Source organism: Molothrus aeneus, chromosome 8 (genome assembly GCF_037042795.1).
Source record: "Molothrus aeneus isolate 106 chromosome 8, BPBGC_Maene_1.0, whole genome shotgun sequence".
NCBI lineage: Eukaryota > Metazoa > Chordata > Aves > Passeriformes > Icteridae > Molothrus > Molothrus aeneus.
Window position 1 is genome coordinate 17,523,268 of NC_089653.1, and position 26,442 is coordinate 17,549,709.

The window sequence follows — 26,442 nt, forward strand, 5'->3', positions numbered from 1 at the left end:
ATCCCCAAGTACCGGCTATCCTGCCGATACTTGTCTCCTGGCCACCTCATCAGCAGCACAAGAGATGCTTTTAAATCGCATGAAGACCTGCAGATGTAAACGGATCAGCTAAGCCAAAGAAAAACATCCTCAAACACAGGACTGGAGAGTTTGCCTGTGAGGGTCGGGCTGGCCGCAGCCTCCGAGCCGGGCGTGCGGTGTGAGAGTCCTGCCGGTGCTCCTGCAATGAGCGCTCCGGTTGCGGTGGGAAGAGGGAAGTGAGCGCACTGACAGCGCAGCCGCATCGAGCACAAACTGGGCACTCTCGGTTCGGCTTCACTGCCTGTAACGCCTGGAGCAAAGTAACCTCGTACACGTTTTACACCTCGGCATTCGTCTCTTTCCTGCAGCCGCGTCCCCGCGGTGCCGGCACACCGCACACCTGCCGCGGTCGCCCCTCAGGGGCGGGGGCTCCGGGCGCTCCTCCTTGCGCCGGGCGCGGGGCGGGCCCGGGCCTGGCGCGGCCCGGAGGAGGCGGCTCCGGCCGTGGGAGCGGCTGTGTGCCCATGGCTGCCGCGGCGGAAGGGCCACCCGAGGCCGGCGCGCAGCCCGCCAAGCGTAAGCGACCGGGGCCGGGGTGCAGGACTGGGGCCGGGGCCGGGGTCGCGGGGCTGGGCCCGGCCCGGGGAGGGCGCGGCGCGGGCAGGAGCTCCCGGCGAGCCCGCGGCCTGGCGTGTGTCGGCCGGGCCGGGCCATACGCCTTCTGCCGCTGCTGCCCTGGGGACTGGCCGGGTCCTGGCCCTGCCGCCGCTTCGGTCGGAGGGAGTCGCGGGCCTCGAGCAGCCTTCGTGTGCGAGTCGGCAAACGCTGCCGATGGGCGAAGGAGCGGCCTGCCGGGCTGGGGGAGAGGTGCCGGACTGCTCCGGGAAGGGGCCGAATAAGGGCAGATTGTGGGAGAAACGGGTTTGAGAAGAAAGCGGCGATTGCCGCTTTCCGCAGGTGGGGATCTGTTATAGCCCATATGAAGCGGATTGGGGCAGCGGTGCTTCTTTTCCGAATCGGTGACTAGAAATGAACAGCAGCGCCGTGCACAGCCACTCAGAAGTTCTCCCCAAACTGCTTTGCTGTCTAGGCACGAGGGGGACTAATGCTTGTCAGTGCTGTCAGACCGGGTGCCTCTCTCTTGAATGCTTTAGTATTATTTGGAAATAATGATGGTGCTACTTCGAAGAAGCTGCCGTAGTTTGTTACCTCTTAACAGTGTAACGTGTAAAGAAGGCAGCTTACATGGAAAGCAGCTGTAAGCAGCCTGAAGGGCGGAAAAAGGGAACCATGTAATCTTTCTGTTGTGCTTCCGGACTTGCTATAGTTTGTCTTAACCCTGTAATGTCTTTACCCTGAGTAGAGGATCCTGCTATTGAAACTGCAGAGGAAGCTAAGGAGCCAGCAGAAGCAGATATCAATGAACTCTGCAAAGACATGTTCAGCAAAATGGCCACTTACTTGACAGGTGAACTGACAGGTAAGGCACTGCAATACTGACCTGCAAGTTCTTCTTTCTTTTCTCTTTGTTTGAAAGAAATCTCTTGGATAGTTTGTCTAATCTGTAACTATTTAGATTGCGTCTGGTAAGACTGGCAGTCCAAATTTGGCACATTGCTAGGCTGCTAAGAACACTGAGATTAGTTATAATAATTTAATGAAGTCCCAGAATAGTACAAATATTTTTCAGAACAATTCAGTGTGATATCAGCAGCTTAAAAAATATTTCTTTTTCATCTCAAAGAAGTTTGTACATGGAAAGTCAATCTAACAAAAGCGTCTAGGTTAAGACAGAGTAGGAAGGAGGCACTACACAGAGTGGAGCCATTTTTTTCTTGAGAGCAAGGATCATATATGTTTTCCAACATTTATGCTTTAGAATAAACTGCTGTGCAAAATTAACTGGAGCAAAGTAAACTGTTCACCAAGTTAGTGCATGTCCTAGGCTCTAATTTTGAAAGCACTCCTGATTTGCAGACTGGAGGAATGTATGGTACAAATTACGAGCCTGGATTTGTGCTATCAGTTTTGTAAACATAAGTGTCTAACTGACAGAGTTAAGAATAGAAATGTGAGGACTTAGTAAATTTTTTCAAAAAAATTTAGAAGTAAATTCATCAGTGCAGTTGATTTTTGGAATTCACAAAATGTCATCTTTTTGTAGAGTGTATACTAATAACCTGTATTGCCATCTAAACTGTTGTGCTTTATTTGGCTGTTGGATTGAAATCTCTTGTCCTCTTGAAGAGTCTGCCCGCAATTCAAACCACATCACCTTTAATTAAAAGATACTTTATATTTTTTTTAAGCCACCAGTGAAGACTACAAACTCTTGGAAAACATGAATAAGCTGACTAGCTTGAAGTACTTAGAAATGAAAGATATTGCTATAAACATCAGTAGAAATCTGAAGGATTTAAACCAAAAATGTAAGTACACCAAATAAGGTAGGGGTGTCATAAATGGCACACTTGTTTGGGAAATAAAGCATCTTAGAGTCAGAAGGTTCACACTCCATTAGTGCTGGAGGAAATAAAACTCACTGATATAGATGTGCTGCTATGCAATGCCAGTCTTGTATATTTCTTAACAGCTTTAGACTGTAGACTACTGTAAGAGAAAATACATCTGAATTTGTGTCCTGATTTACCCCAGACTCTGGATCTGATAGGAATAACACTTCTTTTAATTCATGTTCTCTTGTTACTTGTGTTAGAGACCAGAAGTACTCTTAAACATTTAATATTTCCCTGGAACATGACTGTCAGAGTCACCACTTAATTTTGGGCTGGGAGAGGGCACCTTTTGAAGTGTCCTATCTGAAGAATGTAATAAGAAATTCTTGTGTTTCAAGTGTGAACTGTTTCTTGGAAGTGCATTACTGAGAACTGACAGATAAAATTTTTATGCTTTTTTAAGATGCTGATCTTCAGCCATATCTGGAACAGATAGACCTAATTGAGGAACAGGTTGCAGCTCTGGAGCAGGCAGCTTATAAACTGGATGCATATTCCAAAAAACTTGGTAACTATCATCCTCTACTGTTAAGACCTAGCAGCATAGTGCCTTGCAAGAGGATTTAAAAAGAATGAAAGAAAGTAAACTCTGTTTTGTTTAACAAATCTGAGGTGCAGAGTTGCCTATGCTGCTTTTGAGTACAAACATTGCCTGTGAAGTGATAAGCATTGGGAAAAGAGTCATGTAATGAGTTATGTTATGGTGGACTAGTACAGGTGTTGTTAAACTACTGCTTATTAGTGAGGCTTGATTTCTTTTTTATGGTACACACTGACTTATAATTTAAAGACTGATGTTTAACCTTGCAAATTGAGGGATTCATAATGTTCCACCAGCCACCCAAGCCCTCTTGGCTTAAATTAATAATATTTTCTGACTTAAGCACCGGGTTCTTAAAAAAATTATTGTACAATTATATCTGCCTAAGTGCATTAGAAAATAAGGATCCTGAATGATACAGTAAATTAGCTTACAGGTTGCAAAGCTTTTACCTACCCAGTACTAAAATATTACTTTTCCTTCTGCAGAAGCCAAGTACAAAAAACTGGAGAAACGATGAAATTACAATAGTCTGTGAGCTGGAGTTGGGCAGTGAATCCAACTGATCTCTGGTTTTGCACAGCAGCAATTCTGTATTTTGACAAGGATTTGGTTTACAGCTGACATGGAGACTGGGACTTTTTCCAGCTATTGGTAGGCTGTATTCAGGCCTAAGGCTGAATAATATTTTCCTCTTCTCAAGGGGTACTGTTGCCTCAGTTCTGCAGTGAAAAGTAGAAGCCTGTCTTTAACTCATGTCGATATTGGCTATATGTGTGTTAATCCTGTTTTCCACATGAAATACTTGGTCTAGGGAAAGTCTTCCATAATCTGTAAAGACATTTTCCCTTAGTAGCAGCAGGACCTAAACTTCAATTTTTCCTTCATTGAGTTCTGTGTTGGGAAGATACCTGGAACTTTGGACTTAATGGGTGGGGTATTGAAAACACTTCACTTTATCTGTTTGAAATAGACAAATTTACAATAAACTTGCTGTATATATTTCTCTGGAATCTCAAGTTCTGTTGGAAAGATTACACAAGCTGTTTTTTTTTATTTTTTAAAGAAGTCTGTTAATAAAGACAAACTCCTTCAAGCTACTAGGGATGATAGAAGAGAACATGTTTTAAACTTTTGCATCAAGTATTCTTGCCATTATATTCTTCAACTGTCTGGACCTCTGGTGAAGTTTCAAGACATATTACTTTTATCACATGCTCAGTTGACTTAGCAGACTCACTACTTCACCAGTGAATTTTGATCCTAGTAGTTTTTGAAGTGGCATGCCTACCACAAAAATCTACTTCTCTACTAGTTTTACAATGTTCCAAATTGCTGATTTGGCAGAGCCCTTTGTACTGAACAGTTATTTGTCCTACTCCAAGGATATTTTTTCTGTACCTATTGACCTTAAGTAGTACAAGCTGGCTTTTGAGTGAGTTGTAGTTGAGGACAGTACCAGTTCTGTATGTAGGAAGAACGTGGTTCAAACTTAGGAGTGTTTAAAAGAATGTCTAGTCAGGTGCCAGTGAGATAAAGATCATCATGCTGTCAGGCTCTGTACAGCCACTGTTTAGTCAGGATGGACACTTTTCCCTAGTGCTCTTTTTGAAGAGTGAAGCAGATGACTTTTGAGTGCCTTCACCATCACTTTGAAAATCCTGGGTTTGATATAGAAATAGCATTTCTGTGCTCATGGTGTTACCTGGCAGGACTGCAGGGGGACGCAGGGAGGAGCCATGCCAGCAGGGAAAACCACAGATCCCACAGGAAAGGCACAGGACAGACCATGGGCTGTTCCTCTTGAAAAAGTTGCTTTTCTGTGTATACAAAATACAGTGCCATTTTAAAACTACAAGGATGAAAACCTCCGGGGCTCTGAAGATGGAAATCCTTCTGGCCATGCAATGTCACCAAGTGCTCAGTGTTTTCAGATAAGAAAGGTTAGAAATAGTTCCTTCACAAACTCTTTGAGTATTCCACCTCCATAAAGCAAAAATGAGAGAAGGGGTTTGTCCCACAATAGATTTTCTTTTTGAGAGGAAATTTTAGAGATGGACTTCCTGGCTGGCTGGAAGACTGTGAGAGTGGCATCCTAGTTAGCCTAAGAGCTGACAGCTATGTTCCCAGTTGTGTCTCTGAGTAACTGTTACCCTCCCTGCCTGAGGGGCCGCTGGTAGAATCCACATCCTGTCAAGGATGGCAGGTCCTTGGAGAGTAGCACCATGGAAGAGACACAGGTGTGTGTGAACAGCATTGTACTGGTGAAATGTATAGTCAGTCCAAAAGCAAAGCCACAACTTGGTTACTGCTCAGATGTTTCACCTGAAGAATCCCTGAGAACTTCCAGAGGCGATACAGAAGGAGATTAAGTCTCAGAGTTCTTTGCAGCATTTTCTGGTGGAAAATAGAGTAAGAAAATAGTGGGTTCTTAAAAGGAAGAACAAAAGGAAAACAGAAAAGGGAGGGCTGATGGATGAGAGTCCAGGGGCAAGGTGAGTCATCAAAATGGTCTGCAAACCACTTTGGAGCTGAAGCAGTTCTTGGTTTGGACTGCAACTGCAAACCAGGGAATGAAAATCAGCCTAGCAAATAACAGCTCTTTTAGAAGAGGCAGAAGAGTTCCAGAGAATACTTTTTTCCAGCATCTGAAGACAATTTTGCCCAGCTGCTCTAACAGGTTATTCTGAAGTCATTCAAGTTTCAGAGCAGTACTTTGTGGAGATATCCAGTGTTCAGAATCAGGGCACATGGCTTTAGCCCTCCTCTAATCCCAAAGCCCACTTCATACCATGGTGGACTCTCCAGGCACTAAAGCTGTTTTGCTGATCTGCAGTGGCTGCCTCCTTGACTTCTCAGCATGAAGAAAGATAACTAGAATAAGAAAACTGCTCCCTAATTTGCTTTGGCTATTTTAGTCATGGCCCAGCTAAAGAGGAAGTACAGTGCTTTCTTCTTTTTATATGGTAAAGAGAATTTATTTCTGTGATTCTGTGGAATTTGTGGCTTTTTGCCTTTGCAATATCATGCTAGTAATGCATAGTATATCTAGCTTATTAATCTTTGAAAGGAAGCAAGTTCTGTCTGTTTCACATAAACAGTTAATGGCATTGTGGTAATTTTACAGTTCTGTCTTTTCCCACATAATGCAGATTCAGCTCTCTCTCTTCATGTAATCATATATTATACATTGATGGGAATGTGATCAAGGCAGGAAATGCCGGCCACTGATCTGTACACATATGCTTGGCAAGTCATATAAACTCTATTTATTTTTTTTTCCTGATTGTAACATTGCTGTAGTGATCTTTATGTACTTCATAAAATATTGGGAAGATGCAAGCTGGCATTCATTCAGGAAAAGGTACTGGGGGGGATCCTGGTACTATTTAATTTGTCCTTTTTCTCCCCAATGAACAGCTCTGTAACCACAGATGGGGTCCTCATGGGTCCCATAGGGTCAGTGCAGCTTTATTCCAAATTGGGAGTGGACGTTTATAGATCATTAACCAGCTCATTCTTCAAGCCACAGTACATTTCATATGAGTGAAATGAAGCAGTCAAATGTGTACAGGACTTGAAAGAGAATTTGGAGTATAAGCTTTGTGGACACTGGTTTTTCACTAAAAGATGTTTTGGAGTATCAGAAAAACAACAATTCAGTATACTACTTCTTTATTTTGCAGTATAAATTGTAATTTCACAAACCCTCATTGTAATCACAGAGGATAACCCATCTGCCCAGTCATTGATAAATTATCCCCACAGTAGACAGTAAGTATTAGGGAAAGAATTCTATAGATGATCATTATCTACCACAAAAAACCCTCTTGTTTTAGGTTTGCCTTTACAAATAGATTACAAACAAACTGAAAGTACAGAGAGAAGTATTTCAAGCAGAGTTTGTAAAAACCCTGGAGTACAAGCATCTATTCCTGCTGGAACCCCTCAGGTGATCAGGGCAGCAGCAGCAGGGCTCTCAGAGAACTAGTGCAGACAGCCTGGCATGTCAGGAGCCAGACAGGAAGCACCACAGGGTGAGGTAGATGCAGAGGAGAATCTGTGTAATTTTGCACAGGGTTCTGTGTCCTTCCCTGTGTGATTGCCTACTCTGTTAAGAGCTGGCTGTGGTGATTGTAAAAGCACCATACAATTTTCTTTTCTAAGCACTCTTCTCTCCATTAATGGTCTGAGTGTTTCATTCTCAACAGACTGGGGAATGACTGTCATTCCCCAGCCAGAGCACTCCTGAGTTTGGGAGCTGGAAATTCTTCACTTGGCTAACGTGGAACAAAACAGACCTCATAGTCTCGGGGTGCATTTGCCAGACTGGTGATTATTGGGCTGATGTCAATGTCTTTGTAATCCACAACAGGCTTCAAATTAAAGTTTTGCAGGATGGATGTTAAAAATATGAATATCTCCATCCGGGCCAGACCTTCTCCTGCACAGATGCGTTTTCCTACAACCAAAAAAAAAAAGAGGTCATAGTGGAGTATTTTGCTGATAACTGATTTTAGTCACAGTGCCATGAAAATTCAGACATCTCAGAATGCACAGGCAGCAGTGCAGTATTTTGGGGAAGCATGAATGAAACTAGGAACTAAAGGTCTAGAACAATGAGAGTACTCAGTGTGTGAAGGTAGTTTGAAGGCTTTGGTTGCTCAAGTTCTGCTGCTGTTTGATGGTTTGAGAGATAAGTTGTGTGGTTGAGTCCCACTTCATACGCATCTTGTAGAAGGCATTGGAGGAGTTCTTGTGTTTGCTAGAAAAGGAAGTCAGCTGGAACTGTAGTGCAGGGGTTAGAGCTTCCCAGATGTGACTCTAGCAGATGTCACCTGACATCGTTGTACAGACAACGGTGAAGGAGCCATGAAATCTTCAGAGAGATTTCAGGACAGGATGGTCTCGGATCTGAAATAGCAAGAGGTCTTACCTGTAGAAAATGGCATGAAGTAGTCACTCTTTTTAAAGGTACCATTTGCATTCAAGAAATGTCCTGGGTCAAATTTTTCTGGATTTGGAAATTCCTTGCTATCATGTAGGACAGAACTCAGCATAGGGAATATCAGAGTGTCCTGAATTAACAAAAACGAAAGGTACAATGGAGATATGTTAAAGCAAGGAGGCCCTAAGAAGTTCCCAGAGCTAAACAGAAGGGTAGTCAAAATTTAACCAGTTTTAAATGAACATTTAATGCACAAAAATATATGCCATTGGTATGGCAAAGATGCTTTTTAGGGAATTTTCATAAAAAGTCTGTTTAGAGTATTTAATATTGTATCCAAATAAATTGCAGCGTACACTGATGTGAAAAAAAACGCCAGAAATATCTCCCTCTTCATACAGAGGATGCAAAAGTATTTTTTTTTTTTTTTCTAATACAAGGGATTGGACTCAATAACTTCCAGAATCCCCTTACAAAGAAAAATAAAATTCAGTATTGCATTTCGATGCTTTTGAAAAAAAATACAAAGAACAAAACTCAATTGTTGTTTTCAAGAGATTATGACCTTTCTCAGACATAGTGTAACAGACCTTGGGGATAAAATAGTCTCTGAACTCGGTGTCTCTGATTACAGCATGTGGGACATTAAGGGGAAGGAAATCAATGTATCTCTGGATTTCGTGGATCACAGCATCTGTAAAGGGCATCTGGCTCCGATCCGACATGCGAGGGCTTCGCTCTCGGCCAATCACAGAATCAATCTCCTTTTGCATTTTCTCTGTTGAGAAATCAGTAAATGTTGAATGAACAAGTCCCCCATCTGTTTGCCTGAACCTCTCTCCATATATACAACAAAATATGCTTTTAGCACTCCAGGAATATATGATTATACTTAGTACTAACATCTGCTTCTTGTGAAGACAACTAAGACTTACACACATTTCCACACTGCTAAAACATACTTCCTTAGTCAGGGGAGTATTGCCACATGCGGTAGTGACAGGAATTGTCCAAACTGATCCCACAACCTATTAAAAAGTTTTAAACTATTTACTTCCATTACCTACTATTTCCGGGTATTTATGAAGAATCAGAATTGCAAATCTCATTGTGATGCTTGTGGTCCCGGTTCCTGCTAGGAATAAGTCGAGTGTAGTTCTGCTCAAGGTCTCAACGGTGAATTTTGAGTCAGCATTCCCTTTCTCCTGTAGGAAGATTTGGCAGAAGGTTTTGAATGACAAACCCAAAAAATTTGCTTAAAAAGAAAAATCCTGTACCCATAATGTAGGTTTATCTTTAGAAAGATAAATGTTCTTTCAAAAATATGATGCTCACTCTCCAGAACACCAGCATTTATAGTAGGTTAACTAAGTAATATTATGATATGGAAGGAGCATTGAATTATATTAATCAGTTTGGTCTTCAGCTTTCATCACTTGGCTCATGCTGTTAATTCTGTGTTTAAAAATCCTTGATAAAAAATTGAGAGGATAAAATGAAGTCAATGTGTCATGAAGAGCAAGTTCCCCTCTGTATTTGCAAAAAACCCAACCCCCCATCACAAGTAAAAAGAAAAGATCTGATTCAAGTAGTGATTTCCATATAATCTAATACATCTCTACTCTTACAGTACCTGTTCCATTTTATTAAGAAAAGCATCAATAAAATCTCGAGGACAAGTGGGATCCAGGGTTTTCTGGTGCTCCATTACGATACGTGTTGTAAATTTATCAACTTTTTCAATGTTTTTTATCAGTTGTTGATGAGGTCCAGGTAGATAATCCATGACAGTTGGGAAGAAATTATATAGCTGTAAAAAATAAAGGGATGAAAAAGCACATTCTGATTACTGTGAATAAACTAAAATGTTCCCCTGATTGTAACTGTGAAAATGGGGCAGTTAAACTGTTTTGGAACAGTAGGTCTTTCTTACTCAGGATTTTATGGCCATTTACTTTATCACTACATTCAGGGATTTGAATATTACAATAACTAACAAATATATTAAATAAAACCAGACACACCTGTGCATGTATAGAGGTTTGGAGCTTGTTGTTTTCCTCTATCCAATCAATTAAATTTAGAAAATTCTTGTCTTCATAGTCAAACCGATCCCCAAAGATGATGGAGCAGATGATGTTGGAAACAGCGTGGATTAGGAAACCACTGGGGTTCAGAGGTTGCTCTGCAACAACCACCAAAAAAAGGTATCTTGCTTTCAGTATTTCATGGATCAACCCCTCCTCTGACCCTACAAAGTTTCACATTCTCTGGAGTTCCAGAATTTTGCACTCCTTTGAAAGGACAGTGAAGGGCCTACCAACTTATTCTTGAAGTGAACTAATTTCACTCTTACAGTGGTTTATCTCTTCTGTCTTGTTCTCAGCAGAACACTGGTCTGAGTGCCTTAGTTGCTCTTCAGCTAGCACATGCCTGTCTGTCTTACAGACTGTTTATTAGAAACAGCCTAACATTCCCACAAAATCCCAATGAAACCATGGGGACTTTGCCTGAACCATGTCTTTAGGTTATTGCACTATCCTTATTAACTTTACTAGTGTAACCTCAGTTACATAACCCTCCCCTTGGCATTCAAATGCCTGTGATCAAAGTCTACTTTTGATAGCACAGCTGCATGACTCCTATGCAGAGAATTATGGTGTAAGCAAAAGCAAGATTAGACCCAAGAAAAAAAGGAAAGCTAATTACAGTGATAGGGTGCATCTCAAGGGTTCAAGATAAGAAACAATAACATGAAAAGGTATAAAATCCTGGAGGAAAACCACAGAATGAGAAAATGTCAACTTAGTAGCAGACTATTCCAAGGAGCAATAGCACCAGTTCTCTGCCTGACTGGTGACTCCATGGCTGTTGAAGACTCAGTGGATTTTTCAGAGGTGGTGAGTATATTAATGCTGAATGTAGAAGACACTAGTCATAGCTATTTATTATTTGCATTAGGGTAAATAATGGATTTATACTTTTTGGTTGTATATATCTTGCTTGTAAAACCTTTTAATACACAGTAAAAGTTGATGCAACAAGGTGAGCCAGAGTTATAGGCTTGCATAAGGGCATAAGAAATATAGTATTACTGTGATAGTCAAAAGATTAAAGCAATGCAGGTGAGAGTGTTTTCTCTGATTTATAAAACAAATGTTTATCTGAGAAGCCAGATTGAATTGTCTAGTGGCTCATGGAAAACAGTGATGCTTAATCATTCTTTTAGATCTATCTGCTTTTCCCCCTTGCAGAATAGGCACACATTGAGGGCTGGCAGTGAAAAGGGTGGCTGGTACTGTGCCACCCTCAGGGGACACATTAGAAGTAACACTGACTTATATATTACCAGAAAACACACTTACAGGTTGAAGCCAAGTGGGTACCATTATACCCTGCCCTCAGAAGCAGCTTATATACCTGTTCCCATTGGACAGCCCCATCAATACTGGGATCTATTGTCTTGTGTTCAGATGGCTCCAACCCCAAATATCTGCAAATGAGTTCTCTGGTCACCTCCTTCTTCAAGATCTGTTTACACAGAGTTGCAGGAGACAGGGTGAAGAAGAGCATACTTGGTTACCTGACAGCATCCAGCACTGTCTCCATGGCTGAATTCCATCAAAGCCTTGGCTCTGTGGCAAAGCCATTCCTTTTGCCCCTTCCTGTCTTGTTCCTCAAGCAGAATAGGTTAAAAGGTGCTTTCCAAGCCTCTCTCTCCTACTTTTATCCTCCATACTGTCACAGTACCTTTGATTGATAATTTTGCCTACTAATAATTTTGCCTACAGAAGCAGGGAGCAGAAACAGCAGCCATACACCCACTCCTTAGGTCATAGATTTTGTGAAGCTGCCCTACATCCCTCATTGTCTAATTGCAGATATGCAGTATCTCAACAGGCAGAAAGTCCTTATCATACCATGTGTGTTCTTGAGCCTCTCCACCAGAAAATGAGCTTCCTCCTGGATTCGCTCCTCAATGCCCTTTTTCCCCATCCCAAAATCCCGCAGGGTGGTGAGTGCAAATCGTCTCAGCTGCTTCCAGGTCTCCCCATTGCTGGTCACAATGCCTGACACAAGGAGGAAAAATAGACCTTCATGATGAAACAAGTTTTTATCTCTTTAATGGGAACTACACAGTAGGTACTCAGCATGCAAATACACCTCTCTGAGGAGTTGCACTGCAATTGCTATCTGCCCCAAACCATAACTCCTCTACAAATCTGAAGGTGACAAATTTGATCCATCTGTCACAGCCCTTGAATAAAACTGACTTTATTCCCAGGATAAGAAAAACTATGTTACAAAGTAAGTAAGAAGTAACACTGAATTGGTCTTGGCCACAAGGCCTTTGCACTGACATAACGACTCAAATGTTCTGCTGTGCACCTGCATAGAGCATATAATTATTGACAATACCAATGGTACTGCACTGTGTATATAATATCATGGAATATGTGCTATAAATGCCATACCAGGGACTGACCTGGTGAATAATCTCATGAACTAATCTGGACTGTGGCCCTTTCTGGGTAAGCCTATATTATCTTATCTTGTTGTGCTGTGGACTTTCCTTTTGCTGGTTCCTTAGCTGTATCTATATTCAGAATATTTTCAGAAATGAGAGAATGAATGTAAGATCTTAGAGGCACATTTAGTGTACAAAATTTTAGCCAAGCTTGAAGCATGCTGGAAATAAAAAGGCACTCAGTGAAGCCATCCTGGGACTTTAGATAGTTCTCCAGGGGACCAGTTTGCTCAAGGTTCCAAGTAATGAGCTGGGTTTTTTGCCTTTAATTGCTAATTTGTCTGCATAAAAGTAGTAAATGAAATCTACCATGCCCCTCTGCACTGCCCTCTCAGCTGTGTTTCTGAAGCACTGAAAGTGTCTGTTTTGCATGCTGGCTTTACCAAGAACATACCTGTGCCTCGGAACAGTTTTTGAATCAGTGGTAGGATGCCTCTTCCACTGAAGTCATCTCCTTGATCAACCAGAGCTTCTTTTACCACATCATAGCCATACAGCACCACAACCTTTTGTGGGCCCAAATGTACTGTGAAGACAGGACCATACTTCTCACTGAGCTGCAGGAAAGGTGAGCACAAAGAGCAACATGACAACACCAACGATAATCTTGTGACATTTGTAGCAAAGAGGTCTGAGAGGTGATGTGTCATTGTCCCAACACTGTTGAGACATGACATTGATTAACAACAGTGCAGTGATCTTTCAATTATGAGTTACAGACGAGGGATGAGGGAATTATACAAGAAATAAGGAATATGAATGGAAATGGCAAGTATCCAGTCCAAATCTGAGAAAAGAAAATAGCTCTTCACAGGGCTGGCAAAACATTTTAGAATACCTTTGTGCAGGGCATAGTAGATAACAATTTACATGAGCTCTAAAATCAGTTACATAAACAACATGGAAGCAAATGCCTGAAGGATTTTTGACCACAAACAGTGAAACCGCCTCTCAAAGGGGTATTTTTGTCAGATGGGTGACATCAGTCAGGGGAGGGAATGGACAGCACAATTCACCTCCAAATGTTTTTACTTCAATTTCTGCGCTTGCTACTTCCACTCCCAGGAGATCCTACATATCTGCTAGGGAGCAGAGGCAGCAAAATGGAGCAGGGCTCTCCCCCCAAAAATGGCCAGGCTGTGTTGCCAACGTGGTGAGGAATTAAGCACAGGAAGATTATACTGCAACAGCATCAATGCCTTAATTGCAAATCCACTGCAAATTGTTGTACTGTGGTACAGATTGTGAGGTCAGCACATAACTCATTTCACTATGGTCATTGCCAATATATAGACTGACTTATAATATATGGACATATATATATTTATATATACACACCTGTAATATATAGGCTTAAAAATACAATAGATTACTGTGATTATATATAGACTTAATAAGCATGTATATCTGGGAAACCTTTTGTTTCTGTTTAACATTTGGTCAATGCAAATTAAACTTGTGAATTTAGCTGAGAACTGTGGGATTGGACTTTGTTTTATATGCCATGAAGAAAACATAGGAAAGAATAAGACAGTCCCTTACCTCTTTCAAGCTTCCAGGCAAATTCCATGGGTTTATCTGGAGCAGGTTTCCAACAATGGGGAGTGCAGTGGGACCAGGAGGCTCCTTCCCTTTTTGAGATCTGCTTCTCCATGTGGCAAAGAGGAGGCACGAGATGCAAACCAGCAACAAAATAGTGGTCACTCCCAGGGCCTCCATGGTGGGCTGAGGAAGTCAAGTGTCAGAAAAGCCCAGTGCTGGACCTGTAAATCCATGCTTACTTATATGTTGTGGTACCAAATCCTGTGGTTGAAATTAGCCAATAGTGCCCTGCCATTCCTGTTGAGATATGAGATATGAGTTTACTTATTAATCTGGTAATGATAAGAATGAATGTTACTAAAGCTGACTTTGTTAGTTATGTAATAGTCCTAAAGCAATGGGAATTAAGACCTGGCAAAGCCTTGGTAGAGAACAAAGTAAACAAGGGATGAGAACATGTAGAGAGCAGAAGATGGTAAAAACTGTAGCTTAAGAAGGGAAATGGAAGTATTAGTGGAATAAAAAAAAGAAATAGCTTTCATAGCTTTCATTACCTTAGGAAGTCTCTGTGCAATAAGAAAGGGGCATGACATTACTCTTAAAGTAATCCTGAATGAGAATCTGCAGAAGAAGATTGGTTATCTCTGTTTATCTCTGATCTATGAAACTGGTGCTCAAAGACAATACAGTGGATAATACTGGCAAAAAAAATGAAGTGTGTAAAACACTTACAGAATATTCTGAGTTGGAAGGGACCAACAGGGATCATCTAGTCCAACTCTAAAGTGAATGGCCCCTACAGGGATCAAACACACAACCTTGACATTATTAGCACCATGCTCTATCAGTTCAGCGAGGCTCTGTATGAGTTCTCTGTAGCAAAATCTCTCTGGACAGTTCTGTTTGAAATAGCTTTCTCTCTTTTATTCTCCCTCCTCCCCCTCCCGCCTTCCCCTCTGCTTTTGAGAAGCTTTATGTGTTACAGCCCCAGGCCCCTAGTAGGGGATGCTCCCTGGGTAGGTCTTGCCCCACAGGAGAGCCCTCACCTATCACCCCCATAGGCTCTGGTCACACTCTCACCATTCTCCTGCTCTTTGCTTCAGACACCTGGGTCTCTGTACAGCACCTACTGACAATGGATGAGCCTTAAATTGGTGTCAGTGTCCTCTGACAGTGCCTGTTTCTCTTTACACACCAGGGAGGGAGCTCATCCAGATTTTCAGACAACTAATGTCAGATTAGGGGTATCCCACCCAAACAACCATGTCAGGGACCATTTCATTCAGAGAAACAGCTTCTTCTACCTGTCAAGACTCTTCCCGTCACATTCCATCATTTGACACAGAGTGAAAATGATACTGACCCCTTAGATGCTGTGATGATGGAAGGATGTGTTAAAATGTATATCATCTTATATATCCTATATGTGAGAATATATATCCTATACATAAGAATATATATGTATCTTAATCTCTTCTTTGTCTCCCTGATAATGGTAATGGAAAGCAATTTGTCTTCCTGCATGAACTCATTGGCTTAGAACTTGAGTCCACATTTGTTCAATCAGTTTTTGAGTGTTCCTGTGCACAAAAATGGCCAGACATACTATAAACACCACACCTTGTTCTCTACTGAGTTGTCAGAATGGGGTTTAAGGATAGGTAGATTTTATCTTTAGCCCAGTTAGCTGAGTACTAGCAGATTCTGCAACAGTGAGGAAAGAAACATATCCAGCTTAAATTTAGATATTAAAAAGGTAGGTGTACAAATGAGCTGAAGGTCTCACCTGTTAGTGGGGAAATACTGATACTTCCAGAGAACAGGATATCTCACTTTGCTTATGAGCTTGTTTTTGTGAAATGAGCCAGTCACTGAAGAAGTTTGTTTTTCCTGACTACAAAGGAAGGCTCTGGAGACATACAGATTTACATGTCTGTCTGCTGAGGATCTGTTTTGAGGCAGATGATTCTAATTCCCTGATCATTTCTCCTGGTCCTAATGGAATTTTTTTTTATCAGCAACAAATTCTACAAATTCTAGTACAATGGGCATTACTCTGAATACTGCACACCAGGGTATTTAAAACCAGAAGTGGGAAGATGAGTGAAATTGAAAGGAACCTTCTAAGCTTTGGAGGGATGATTATATTGCTGAAAACAGTCAGTTTTATTGTCTTCAAGGAAAAACTCCTGTTGTTTGCTTTTTCTTTTCCTTTGCTTTTGTAGATAAAGTGCCTTGCATTGCTCTATTGGCAGCCCTGAGGGTGAGCAACTGCTGTGAAGCCTAATGCACTGGAAAAGCAGAGCTTTGCTTGCAGCATCATCCCACATCCGGACATGGCTTTTTTATTATTTATCTAATTACTCACATAATCCCCAAAGGGTCAAAATGGTGTTGGGAATAAAGCCAGAGCTGCTTGGAGGGATCCACGAGTTAAACTGGGAAGAGATTTAACTGCCAAAGGTCTTGGGTCACCTCTGATGACAGAAAGACAGGGATTATTTGAGTGTGAAAGGCTGTTTGAGTATGAAGGCTTTATCTGGGTCTGAAAGACCCATCCTGATATAGTTCACATTCAGAGGAAGCACCTAAGAGACTCTGTTTTCTTCCAAGCTTTTTTCCCAGTGTGGTAGGAAAGCAGATGCTGGGGCCTCTGGTCTTGTTACAAATTGGCACCATTCTCTGGCTCCACCCGCAAATTCAAGCTCAAATTGACTGAGTGGGATGCTGTTGTATGAACCAGTGTTTCAAATTCCACGCCTTCCTTAGAATGCCTTCTGAGAGCTGCTGCTTTGCTGGGCCTTCCTAGTGGCATGTATGGGCCAGCTCCTAGGATTCCATCCTGTGTTTACAGTAGCCTTTCATCTGGGACCTGCACTTTGAATCAACTTGCTTCTGTTGTCCTCCAAAATAGGTCTGTGAGAAAACAGACCCCTGTTTCTCCCCAGGACAGCCCCCTTCAGGTGTATTCCCAGCCTGCTCAGGCATACTGGATCTGGCTCACTCACAGCAGCCAGCGTGGTGCCACAATTCAGATTTGTGACCATGGAGGGGACACAGCAGTGCTTTACCTGCTGCTGAACAATGCTTGCACAGCACTGAGGCTTTCCTGGTTGCTCCCTCTGTCCCTAGCTCAAGTAGCAGGCTGGGGGATAGCAAGGGATTTGGAGTGGACACTGCTTGGACAACCAACCCAAACTGCCCTAAGAGATAATCCATGTCTAACATCACACTCGGCAATGAAAACCGGGGAATTGCCTCTCCAGTGCAGCCATTGTTCAGAGACTGTGTGATCATGAGCCTTTTGGTGGTGAGTCTTTGTATCACTTGTTTATTTCTTTCTGTCTCTTTGTTTAACTGTCTCTATCTTGACCAGGAAATGTTATCAATTTTGTTTTTCCAGGTTGCTCCCTCATCCTGTTAGAGAGAAATCTAGAGTTTGCACAGTGGAAAGCTGGGTACAGACTATTAGCTAGTGTCTATTCCATGGCATCCAGGCACAAATAAATTAGCAACTTTTGGTATTTGTTCCTTTCTATATTTTCAAATAGGCCAAAGGAGGTGGCTTTTCACATACTATGCCCTTGGGCTGTGGAACACAATTTTCAAGATGTATGTGTCCAAAAAGTAACCAGGCCAATTCATGAGAGCAAAATCCATTCAAACACAGAGATACCACTGATAGCTCAGGAATCACTGGCAACTGAAGCAGTCTAAAAGAATATTCCTCTGTGGCAGCCAGGTTTGGTTTTGTTCTGTTCCTTGGGAACTGATTTTTAAGCTAGTGTTGGAGTTGGACAGAATTCTGGGCTGCCTTGACTATTGTCATGATCCAGCACACCCACCCTTGGGTTCCTATGTCCTTACATTAAAATGTGACATTTCACTAAACATTTCCATTGAGATGTTTTAACCCCAGCTGACAACTGAGCACCACACACACACAGCTTCTTACTCACTCTCTCTCTCCAGCAGGATAGAGGGGAAGAGAACTGGAACACTGCAAGTGAGAAAACTCATAGGTTGACTTAAGAACATTTTGATAATTGAAGTAAATGATGATGATGATGATGATGATGAGAAGGAGGAGGAGGAAATTATAAAAATGAAACTCAAGAAAGACGAGTAATGGAAACTAAAAACAATTGCTCACTACCAACCAGCTGATGCCCAGTCACTGCTGAGTAGTGGCCCCCAGCCTATTTCTCTCTAGTTTATGCATTGAGCATGTTGCCATATGTATGAAATATCCCTTTGAACAGTTGGGATCAGCTGTCCCAGCTCTGTCTCCTCACAACCTCTTGTGTTACCCCAACGTATTTGCTGACTGGGTGGTAGAAGAAATTAGAAAATACCTTGAGGCTGCGCAAGCACTGCTCAATAATCACTAAATCATGCCTGAATTATTAATACTGTTTCCAGCACAAATCCAAAACGTGGTCCCATACCAGCTACTATAGAGAAAATTAACTCTACCCATCCAAAACCAGGACAGAAAGTTGGCAGAATAGCCTGTGGAAATCATCTTGCTCATTCTGCTGTGAATAGCAACATTTTAGCTACTAAACTTTTACTGCTGTCAGACAGAACTTTCCTTAGTGCTATGCAGAAAATACAATATCAACCTCTGCCTTAGTTCTGGCAGTAATTTGACAAAGAATCTGCCATGGTCAGCAAGCATTAAGGTTCAGTGATATCTTCAGTATTCAATAATTTATGTAACACCCGTATTTGGAAAATGCTACACATTGTACTACAGATAAGATACAAGCCACTTCATTTGTTTTCAGATCACAGAAGTTACATTTGACTAGCTAGATCAAAAAACTTGGTTAAATATTTATCTATGAACTCACTAGACCCAAAACATAACACAACTGAAAAAGGAAGAAGTCAATGAAGTTCATTGCAATGAACTCAATGAAATTCATCGCAGTGAAGTCAATGAAGTCATTTGCAATACATGGCAAACTTTTAGTAATCAGAAGCTTCAAAAATGAAGCTTTTTAGTAATCAGAAGCTTCAAGCTTTTTAGTAATCAGAAGCTTCAAAAATGAAGCTCATAACAGCCTTTCCACTGGACCTGTACTGTGACTCCACCAACAGCAAGTCTCTATGTTGCTGCTATACCCCATCATCTCTCAGTAAGGTGCTTAGTTCCAGACTATGGTCAGCATAAAGAAAGAACAGGCACTTCCCCAAGTCAGGAAAAAAAAGAGTCAGGAAATGGGAAAAGTCAGTCAGGTGCTATACACAGTAAAAAGAGGCACAGGAATGAGGGCTGCCAGTTTCAAAGAGGGTGTCTGAGCTTGGCAGATTTCCTGAGAGTGCTGCTCTCAGCTACCTGCATGAGCAGCTGAGTTCCTCCTGACCAGCTGCAGAGCCTCTGTGGGGTACAGCAGGTCATGCAAAAGGTCTGTGCTCTGGGAGACAAAGAAGCAAAGGGGCAGCATTGTCACTGTCCTCAGCTGTAACACCGTCACGGGCACAGTGCCCACTGTGCCTTTCCAAGGGCTGACCAGGAATCTGCAGCACAAACAAGGTTTGAGCACAGAACTGCTCAAACTCGAGCTAGGGCCTTAACCAGAGGCATTCTGCAACTTTAGAAAATTACTTATCATCATCACAAAAAAATCATGGAAGCATATAATTTGCTGGTAGTCTGTATGCTCTGAAAACAGTGCATATCATAAAGAAAAATGATAACAGAAAAACTCACCAAATAATTTAAAATTCAAGAAGAATTCAGTAATCGTCAAGTAACAAAACCTTTGTTAACATTTCATGATATCAAACAACTACAGTCATAAGGGAAACAGAGGATAAATCAGGCATTTAAAACACAAAAAAGCAGTAACTGATGCTGACACCAAGTGATAAAATGTATGCCTTCATCATGCCTTTCAGTCCTGCCAGAGACAGATGCACAGAGGTAGCAGAGTGGCTTGAGAACATGAAGGAGGAAATGAAAGAAACACAACAACCCCAAGAAGTGACCCCAACAAAGGGCCCACGCAAAGACTCTCCCACTTCAGGTGTCATCCCTGTCTCCCTCAAGTGTGGAAGTGGCTGTTCCCCCCCTCCCAACCACTGCCTTCTCCTACACGTATCACCTCCTCTGGAAATGGTGATGACTAATGCATTCTCTCTCACATACATGAAAGATGCCCCCTGTCCTTTTTCATTTTTTTGGAATAGTGAAAGAGGAGCACATTAACTATGATTTATTTTCCCACTTAAGAGCTGTGAAGTATATGATATTTCAATGAAAAATTGTCAGGAAAAAAAATCTGGGAAGATACCTCTTCCTTCTTTCTCTGTGACTTTCAGATAAAATTATTAATTGAAATAAATATCCCAGTAGGGCTATGGCAAAAGAAGCAGAGTGATCCACATGTGGTACTGTACTAAACATTCTCTTAATATTCAACAGCTCAGATGACACAGCTGCTAAAAGCAAAACAAACATTGCACAGCTTATCTACTATTTCACAAGGACTTGGTACGAAGGATATTTGATTTATCAGTGCAAATAAGTTGGTTAAATGTTGCTTAATGAACTCAGTTAATCCGAACATTACCTGAAAGGTTCCAATGTCAGACTTTGTAACTAGGTTTCACTGAAAATTAACTTCCATGACCTCTTTCAGTGTTCCCTTACCTTTTTCATTGCACCTTTCATGTAAGGTACATTGACTCATTAGACTAAGAGCTATTAAGGATGGATTATTATTTATTACTTGATCCAGGTGTAACTACCTACCTGGGGTAGATCATGTGATGGCAAAGGCCTGCCTAGGCAGAAAATCATCAGTTCAACCTTTAGAAGTAGGTCCTGAACTTTGAATGTCTCACAGATTGTGTACAAAATCATTCTGCTGTGGAGTTAGACAATGAATATTCCTTTTTTGAGGTTTCCATGTCTGCTTTCAGAGATAAGATAATTGACCTTTCTCTCCCTGCTTTGCTCTGACCATTCTTTTTGCAAGGGGTCTGCACAAACACAGACTTTATAAAATGAGCAAATTTAAACTTGATGTTTCCTATTATCTCTTGTTTCTGCCACCACACACACTAATGCTTGGGCACTTGTTGCTATCAAAAGAAGCACAAAGAGAGTGGCAGAAGATTTCAGTTGCAAAATTCTGGAGATGCAGGTAGAGACAGAGATGAGGCACTGACTGGTTGGTGACATGATGTGCCTGAGAGCACTCCTGCAGTCACAGAGCTTGTGGTAGCCCCAAGGGCCCCACACTGATACCTCACAGCCACATTGCTGCTGTGGGACTGCCTTTCCCATCATGGGGCTCTCCTTGTACCACCTGGCTCCAGAAACTGCTGCTCTGGTGTTTCTGCTGTGACTGAGAAAGGAAGAGAGTCTTCTGTGTGGCTGCAGCTGGATGAAGTGCTGGGACAACTTCAGCAAATGTCATCAACATGTTTTATGATCCCAGATAATGGAACCTGTTGACTATTCATCAAGAAAAAATGCTATACCCACCCAAGGCATGGGAATGGAGTCTACACAAAATGACTGAGTTTCTCTACTGATAACCACTGAATGAGGGATGCAGTCAATAGCAGTCAGTCATGTAAAGCCATGACTATGTGATTAAAACTAGAAAAATCACTGTACCAGGGGAATGTCAGACATGTCCAGGTGAAAACATAAGCTCCTGGAAAATCTAAATCTGAGCTGAGTGCTGATTCCAAAGGAAAGCAGACCAGCAGGGATCACTAGGGACAGCTGCACAAATTGCTGAGATGTAAAGAAGTGGGATCTTAGTGGTCTCAGAAGTAAAATTCTATCAAAGAGTAAAATCCTATCTCCATGTTTACACATACTCTCTTAGAAATCCCACAGTGAGATGCCAGAGCTTGCTGCTTACCAGGTGGTAAATATTAACAGAGTTGGCAAAGAACAAGAAATGTTTCTAAAAAATATTACTGCAGTCGAGCAGCAGCAGAGGGCACCAGTGACAAGAACATCTGACTGCTTCAGAGTCCAGAGCCAGGGCAGTCCCCACAACCCCACAGGGCCCCTTGGAGGCTCCAGCAATTCTCCAGAACTCTCCTTTGCATCTCTGCAGGGCTGATTCACTTCTGGTGTTTCAGCTTCTCTTCCTGCTCAGCTTTGGGCAGTGCTTCAGTTTCATTCATCTCTCATGATACTTGTCCTAACTCCTCCCTGTTGATCCTCACCTATGCCATGACCATTCCCACTCCAAGCTTGTGCTCTGAGCCCCCTCAACATCCTTCCCTCTTTGCTTCAGGTGCCCTGCCCCGGATGGAAGGGGTCACACCACAGGTACCTCTCCCTGGCTGCCCCACAGCCTGTGGTGCTTCCCCCAGGGATGTGCCTGCCCCATGACTACCCCTCCAGGAATTCCAGCACTCCTTCCCATCCTCCACAAGGACTCCCACCTGGAATTGGACAGGTCATGGCCACTGTGACTCTCCTTTCATAAATCTGTCATAAAACACTCTAGAAAATTCTGATCTCATAATTTTGCTATGAAGAGAGAGTTTCCTTCTCTCAGCCTTCCCAATGACCTCCCAGAGCACAGCAGAATAGCTAAACACAGTCACAAAGCTGCTTCCAAACCAAACCAAACCAAACCAAACCAAACCAAACCAAACCAAACCAAACCAAACCAAACCAAACCAAACCACCTTCCACCTGAAACCAGCTGGGTTCCAGGTCTCTCTGCAAGAGAAAGGCAGTGACAACCCACAGTATTAAATGCATATGGTTTGGATCAGGGTTCACATCATACTTGTGTCAGGTATTTCTCTCTGGTTTTCTTCACTGGCTCACATCCAGATCCTTAGAAGTCAAAACTCTCCCACAGCTGCATCACATCTGCCCTCTCTTACCTCCCCTCCAGGTCTGAGTGCACAGCTGTCCCCTGCCAGTGCTCCACACGTGGGAGGTCAGGCCACAGGCACTGCATGCCTGGGGACACAGAGAGCTGGCAAAGCTCTCACAGATCCTCCTGCTGCCCTCACAGCACAGGGGCATGGGGAAGCAGTGCATGATTTCTTTTACTGCCAGTATGTTCTCTTGTTCTCAGTATGTGAAGGGCGACCTTGGTCATATGGCTCAATCTGGGTGACACCAACTCACACAAGCAGTTATGAGTTATTTTCAGAGCCTGAAAATCAACACTCTTAGTGCAAGATGCTGTCATATTTATGAAGAAAATGTCAGAATTTGAATCTTACCTGTTATGGCAATACAGAGTCAAGCTTCTCCTTCAAAAACCTTGGTGAAAGCCACCCGACTTTAAAGGAAGGACTGGAGAATTGCACTCTTTGCAATGAAAAAAAGTTGCATTTACTGGTCCTAAGAATTTAATTAGCTGTGTGAATGACTGAAGAGTAAAAAGAGTAAAAGAACAGTATGGTGATTTAACTTTGCATCAGGAACAAACAAGTGGCCCAAGATTTGAAAAACCAAAAATACATCCAAAATATATTCTGAAATGTAATTGGCCTAAGAAGATTTGGTGTGAAAATACCATTCATTACCATGCATATTACTAACAGGAAACCTGGTTTTGCGTACACTTTTTTCCCAGTGAATTTACTCATAGTGAAAACATTTATGTGGAAGGCCTAGAGACAGATAAACTTTGGCAAATCAAACAAGGCCAAAAGCAAGAAACAAAACCATAAAATATCACAGAAAAACTGCAGATATATAACTTCACCCACTAAATTTTTTCCTGTTGTTAAAGGATTTTTCCGTATTCTGCTGACTCCTTTAGACTGGGTTCACCTGTTAAAATGTGCATTTATAAATGATAAAACCATAAACTAATGCAGTTTGACATGACCATCTCTACAGAACAATGAATTTTTGCTTGTTAGACTGCCAGCATAATCTTTCAAGATTCAGCCAGACTGAGTTCAAAAATGATAAATCAATCACCAGTCCTCCTTATTTGAATTTTTCTCTCTTTAGCTGATGGTTCTTGACATGATTTTGACTGCAACATTTAAGTGATTATATTGATAAAGCAGATAAAATTTAAAAAGAGATAAAGTGATATGAAACCAAACCAAAGCACTGTCTCACTCAACAGTGAAGCTTTCATGCTTCACTGGCGGTATGTTGTGTGAATCACTTTTGTTGAAGCTGCCTGAAGAAACAGCCAGGCAAACATACCAGTAACCCTAATTCTCTTCATATATGTACAAGCTGTATGCTGACATATGGGTATAGGTGTCCAAAAAGTTACTCCTAATTTATCCCTCATTGCTCTTTATCAGTCTTCAGATTTTTAAACAAGGTGTGTTTAACTGTCTACCAGTGCCAAGTCACACATGACTCTTGCAAAAGTCTCCCCAGTAACTTGTTCAGAGCAATATCTCACAAAAGAGCAAACTCCCTCCTCCTCTCTGTGGTGCTCCCATTTCCAGCACAGCATGTGCCAAAGGTAAAGGAAATGTGAACAGCGAAGTTTAGCCCATGCAGTGAGGTTGCACTGCATGTTTCTGAGAGCAGCTGAAGCCTTCAGACAACACCCTGCTTGTGACACCTTTCATTCTTGATTTCTTATATTTTTATTATTGTTCTATTAACACATTATTCAAGAAGCAACTGGACAACGTTCTCAAGCATGTGGTGTGACTCACAGGGCTGTTCCATGCAGGGCCAGGACTTGGACTCAGTGAGCCTTGTGGGTTCCTAAGAAATCAGGGTATTCTATAATACTATGATTCACATAATTTCTGAGGTCTTTCAGGAATTGATTTCACAAGATGTCAGTGTTTATAAAGTCTTGAATTCTTAGTGTTGACCCATCACATGTGGTCAGTCCCACTGGGTTTCCTTTGGCAGTTTTCCACACACTGGGCCAAATGCTGAAGCACAGATTCCCCTTTCATGATTGGTAACACCTGTTCTGGGAGATTTTTCACATAAACAGAGCCAAGAACCTTCATCCAGAACTCATCCAAACTGTGGGTGAGCCGCTAGCTTATTCCCAAATTTACTTTATAGATTTCCACCTGTATAACTCCCAAAAACCTTATGGAAAGACATTTTGTCATTAGCTGCTTCGATCAATTTGTACATCTCAATGTGATCCATTACTTCAGCAAAGCCTCAGACCTTTCTGTGGATCACCCAAATGCAGCTCAAATCTCCTCTGTCTCTGCTCTCTGCAGACCCTCTTCTTCCAGCACATGGATTTTGCAAAGCCTCCAGCATCCTACTATTACTACATCTGTTGATTTCCTTTTGTGACACAAGTACTGTTAAGAAAATTTTCTTTCCAGAAACATTTCTCATGCATGATTTAAGAGAACTATTAATATCTTTACTGTCAAGTTAGCCCTGTAAAACAAAGGGAGAAGAAACATAACTAAATCTTGGCCAGGCTTATTGATTATTTCTACTCACTTCCATCTATGCAGACGGAAGTACCAGTACTCCCACTTTTAAATCATGTAGGCTCATTAGCCTTTGACATATAATGATTCCAGAAAAATAATGTTTCAACAGCACAGCTCCTGGGAAGGAGAAGGCTTCCAGATGGCTTTCTATACCCCAAACAAGAAAAGCCTGCTGTGAAATGATGCTGGTGAAACAGCTTGAATATACTGATACAACCCAGGCTTAAGTAGGATTCCAGTGGTGTAAATCCATTGCTTTTGGGTTAAAATGTAAAAAAAAAATTTTTTCATGCCAAAATCTCATCTGATTTTGTGCAGTCCATTATGAAGCCTGTTAATGATTATGTTTATTTTGGGTCAAATGCAGTGGCCAAGTGAAAATCAGGCAACACTTACATACTTCCACAAACACAGCAGGACAGGGACTCTGCCTCTGACCTGTTGTTTCCACAGGGGCAGGCAAACCAGATCTGCTTGTTTTAGGCCAAACACAGCTCTTGTACCATTTGAAGCTCAGCACTGACCAGGCAAGCACCAGATGAAGCCAGACTGTTCAAAGCTTTACCCAAACACTTTGTGATACCTGATCATCAGCATATCAGGCTGGCTTTGTCACCATGCATGCCTGCTTATCAGTAAACATGTCATCAGACAGATTATCCTACAATTATTAGGATAGTGGTTAATGCTGATTATTGATGACTGCTGAAGATTGATGGCTGCTAACCATTAGTAGATATGAGTGGCAGCAGACAGTGCCACAGATCACTGCTCTCAAGAACATGCAAAAAAGATTTTTATAAAGTTGGCAGATCTGAAAAGTTACCAACCAGCTTTGACCCCTATAATATTTTCCTCTCAGATGAGTGAGAACTGGCTTATTATGTCCTGTGGCTTGTCTAGATCTGACCCTAGAACCAGAAAGAAAATAAAGGTTGGAGTA

General features: G+C 41.9%; 2 protein-coding genes across 2 annotated transcripts; one reads left to right on the top strand and one right to left on the bottom strand.

Annotated features, from left to right (window-relative positions):
- Positions 1-464: 464 nt before the first annotated feature.
- BLOC1S2 (biogenesis of lysosomal organelles complex 1 subunit 2) lies at positions 465-4,080 on the top strand. The gene is made up of 5 exons (XM_066554541.1): positions 465-597; positions 1,385-1,501; positions 2,331-2,450; positions 2,941-3,045; positions 3,567-4,080. Exons 1-5 carry the CDS (start codon positions 546-548, stop codon positions 3,596-3,598), a joined length of 426 nt encoding a protein of 141 aa, XP_066410638.1. The 5' UTR covers positions 465-545; the 3' UTR covers positions 3,599-4,080.
- Positions 4,081-7,148: 3,068 nt separating this feature from the next.
- On the bottom strand, positions 7,149-14,273 carry LOC136559388 (cytochrome P450 2H1-like). Its single transcript, XM_066554565.1, has 9 exons — positions 14,097-14,273; positions 12,949-13,111; positions 11,947-12,096; positions 10,051-10,211; positions 9,660-9,836; positions 9,090-9,231; positions 8,617-8,804; positions 8,015-8,156; positions 7,149-7,540 (listed from the first exon to the last, which is right to left on the bottom strand). The coding sequence occupies exons 1-9, from the start codon at positions 14,271-14,273 to the stop codon at positions 7,359-7,361; spliced, it is 1,482 nt and encodes a 493-aa protein (XP_066410662.1). The 3' UTR covers positions 7,149-7,358.
- Between the last annotated feature and the right edge of the window lie 12,169 nt (positions 14,274-26,442).

Excerpts from the sequence above, each read along its gene's own strand:
- LOC136559388 (XM_066554565.1), bottom strand. The coding sequence starts at position 14,273 with ATGGAGGCCCTGGGAGTGACCACTATTTTGTTGCTGGTTTGCATCTCG. Across the intron at positions 10,212-11,946 it reads GAGGCTCAAGAACACACATG|AGCAACCTCTGAACCCCAGT; the intron begins GTATGATAAGGA and ends TGGTTGTTGCAG. Across the intron at positions 8,805-9,089 it reads TAAATACCCGGAAATAGTAG|AGAAAATGCAAAAGGAGATT; the intron begins GTAATGGAAGTA and ends ATTTCTCAACAG.
- BLOC1S2 (XM_066554541.1), top strand. The coding sequence starts at position 546 with ATGGCTGCCGCGGCGGAAGGGCCACCCGAGGCCGGCGCGCAGCCCGCC. Across the intron at positions 2,451-2,940 it reads GAAGGATTTAAACCAAAAAT|ATGCTGATCTTCAGCCATAT; the intron begins GTAAGTACACCA and ends TGCTTTTTTAAG. Across the intron at positions 3,046-3,566 it reads TGCATATTCCAAAAAACTTG|AAGCCAAGTACAAAAAACTG; the intron begins GTAACTATCATC and ends TTCCTTCTGCAG.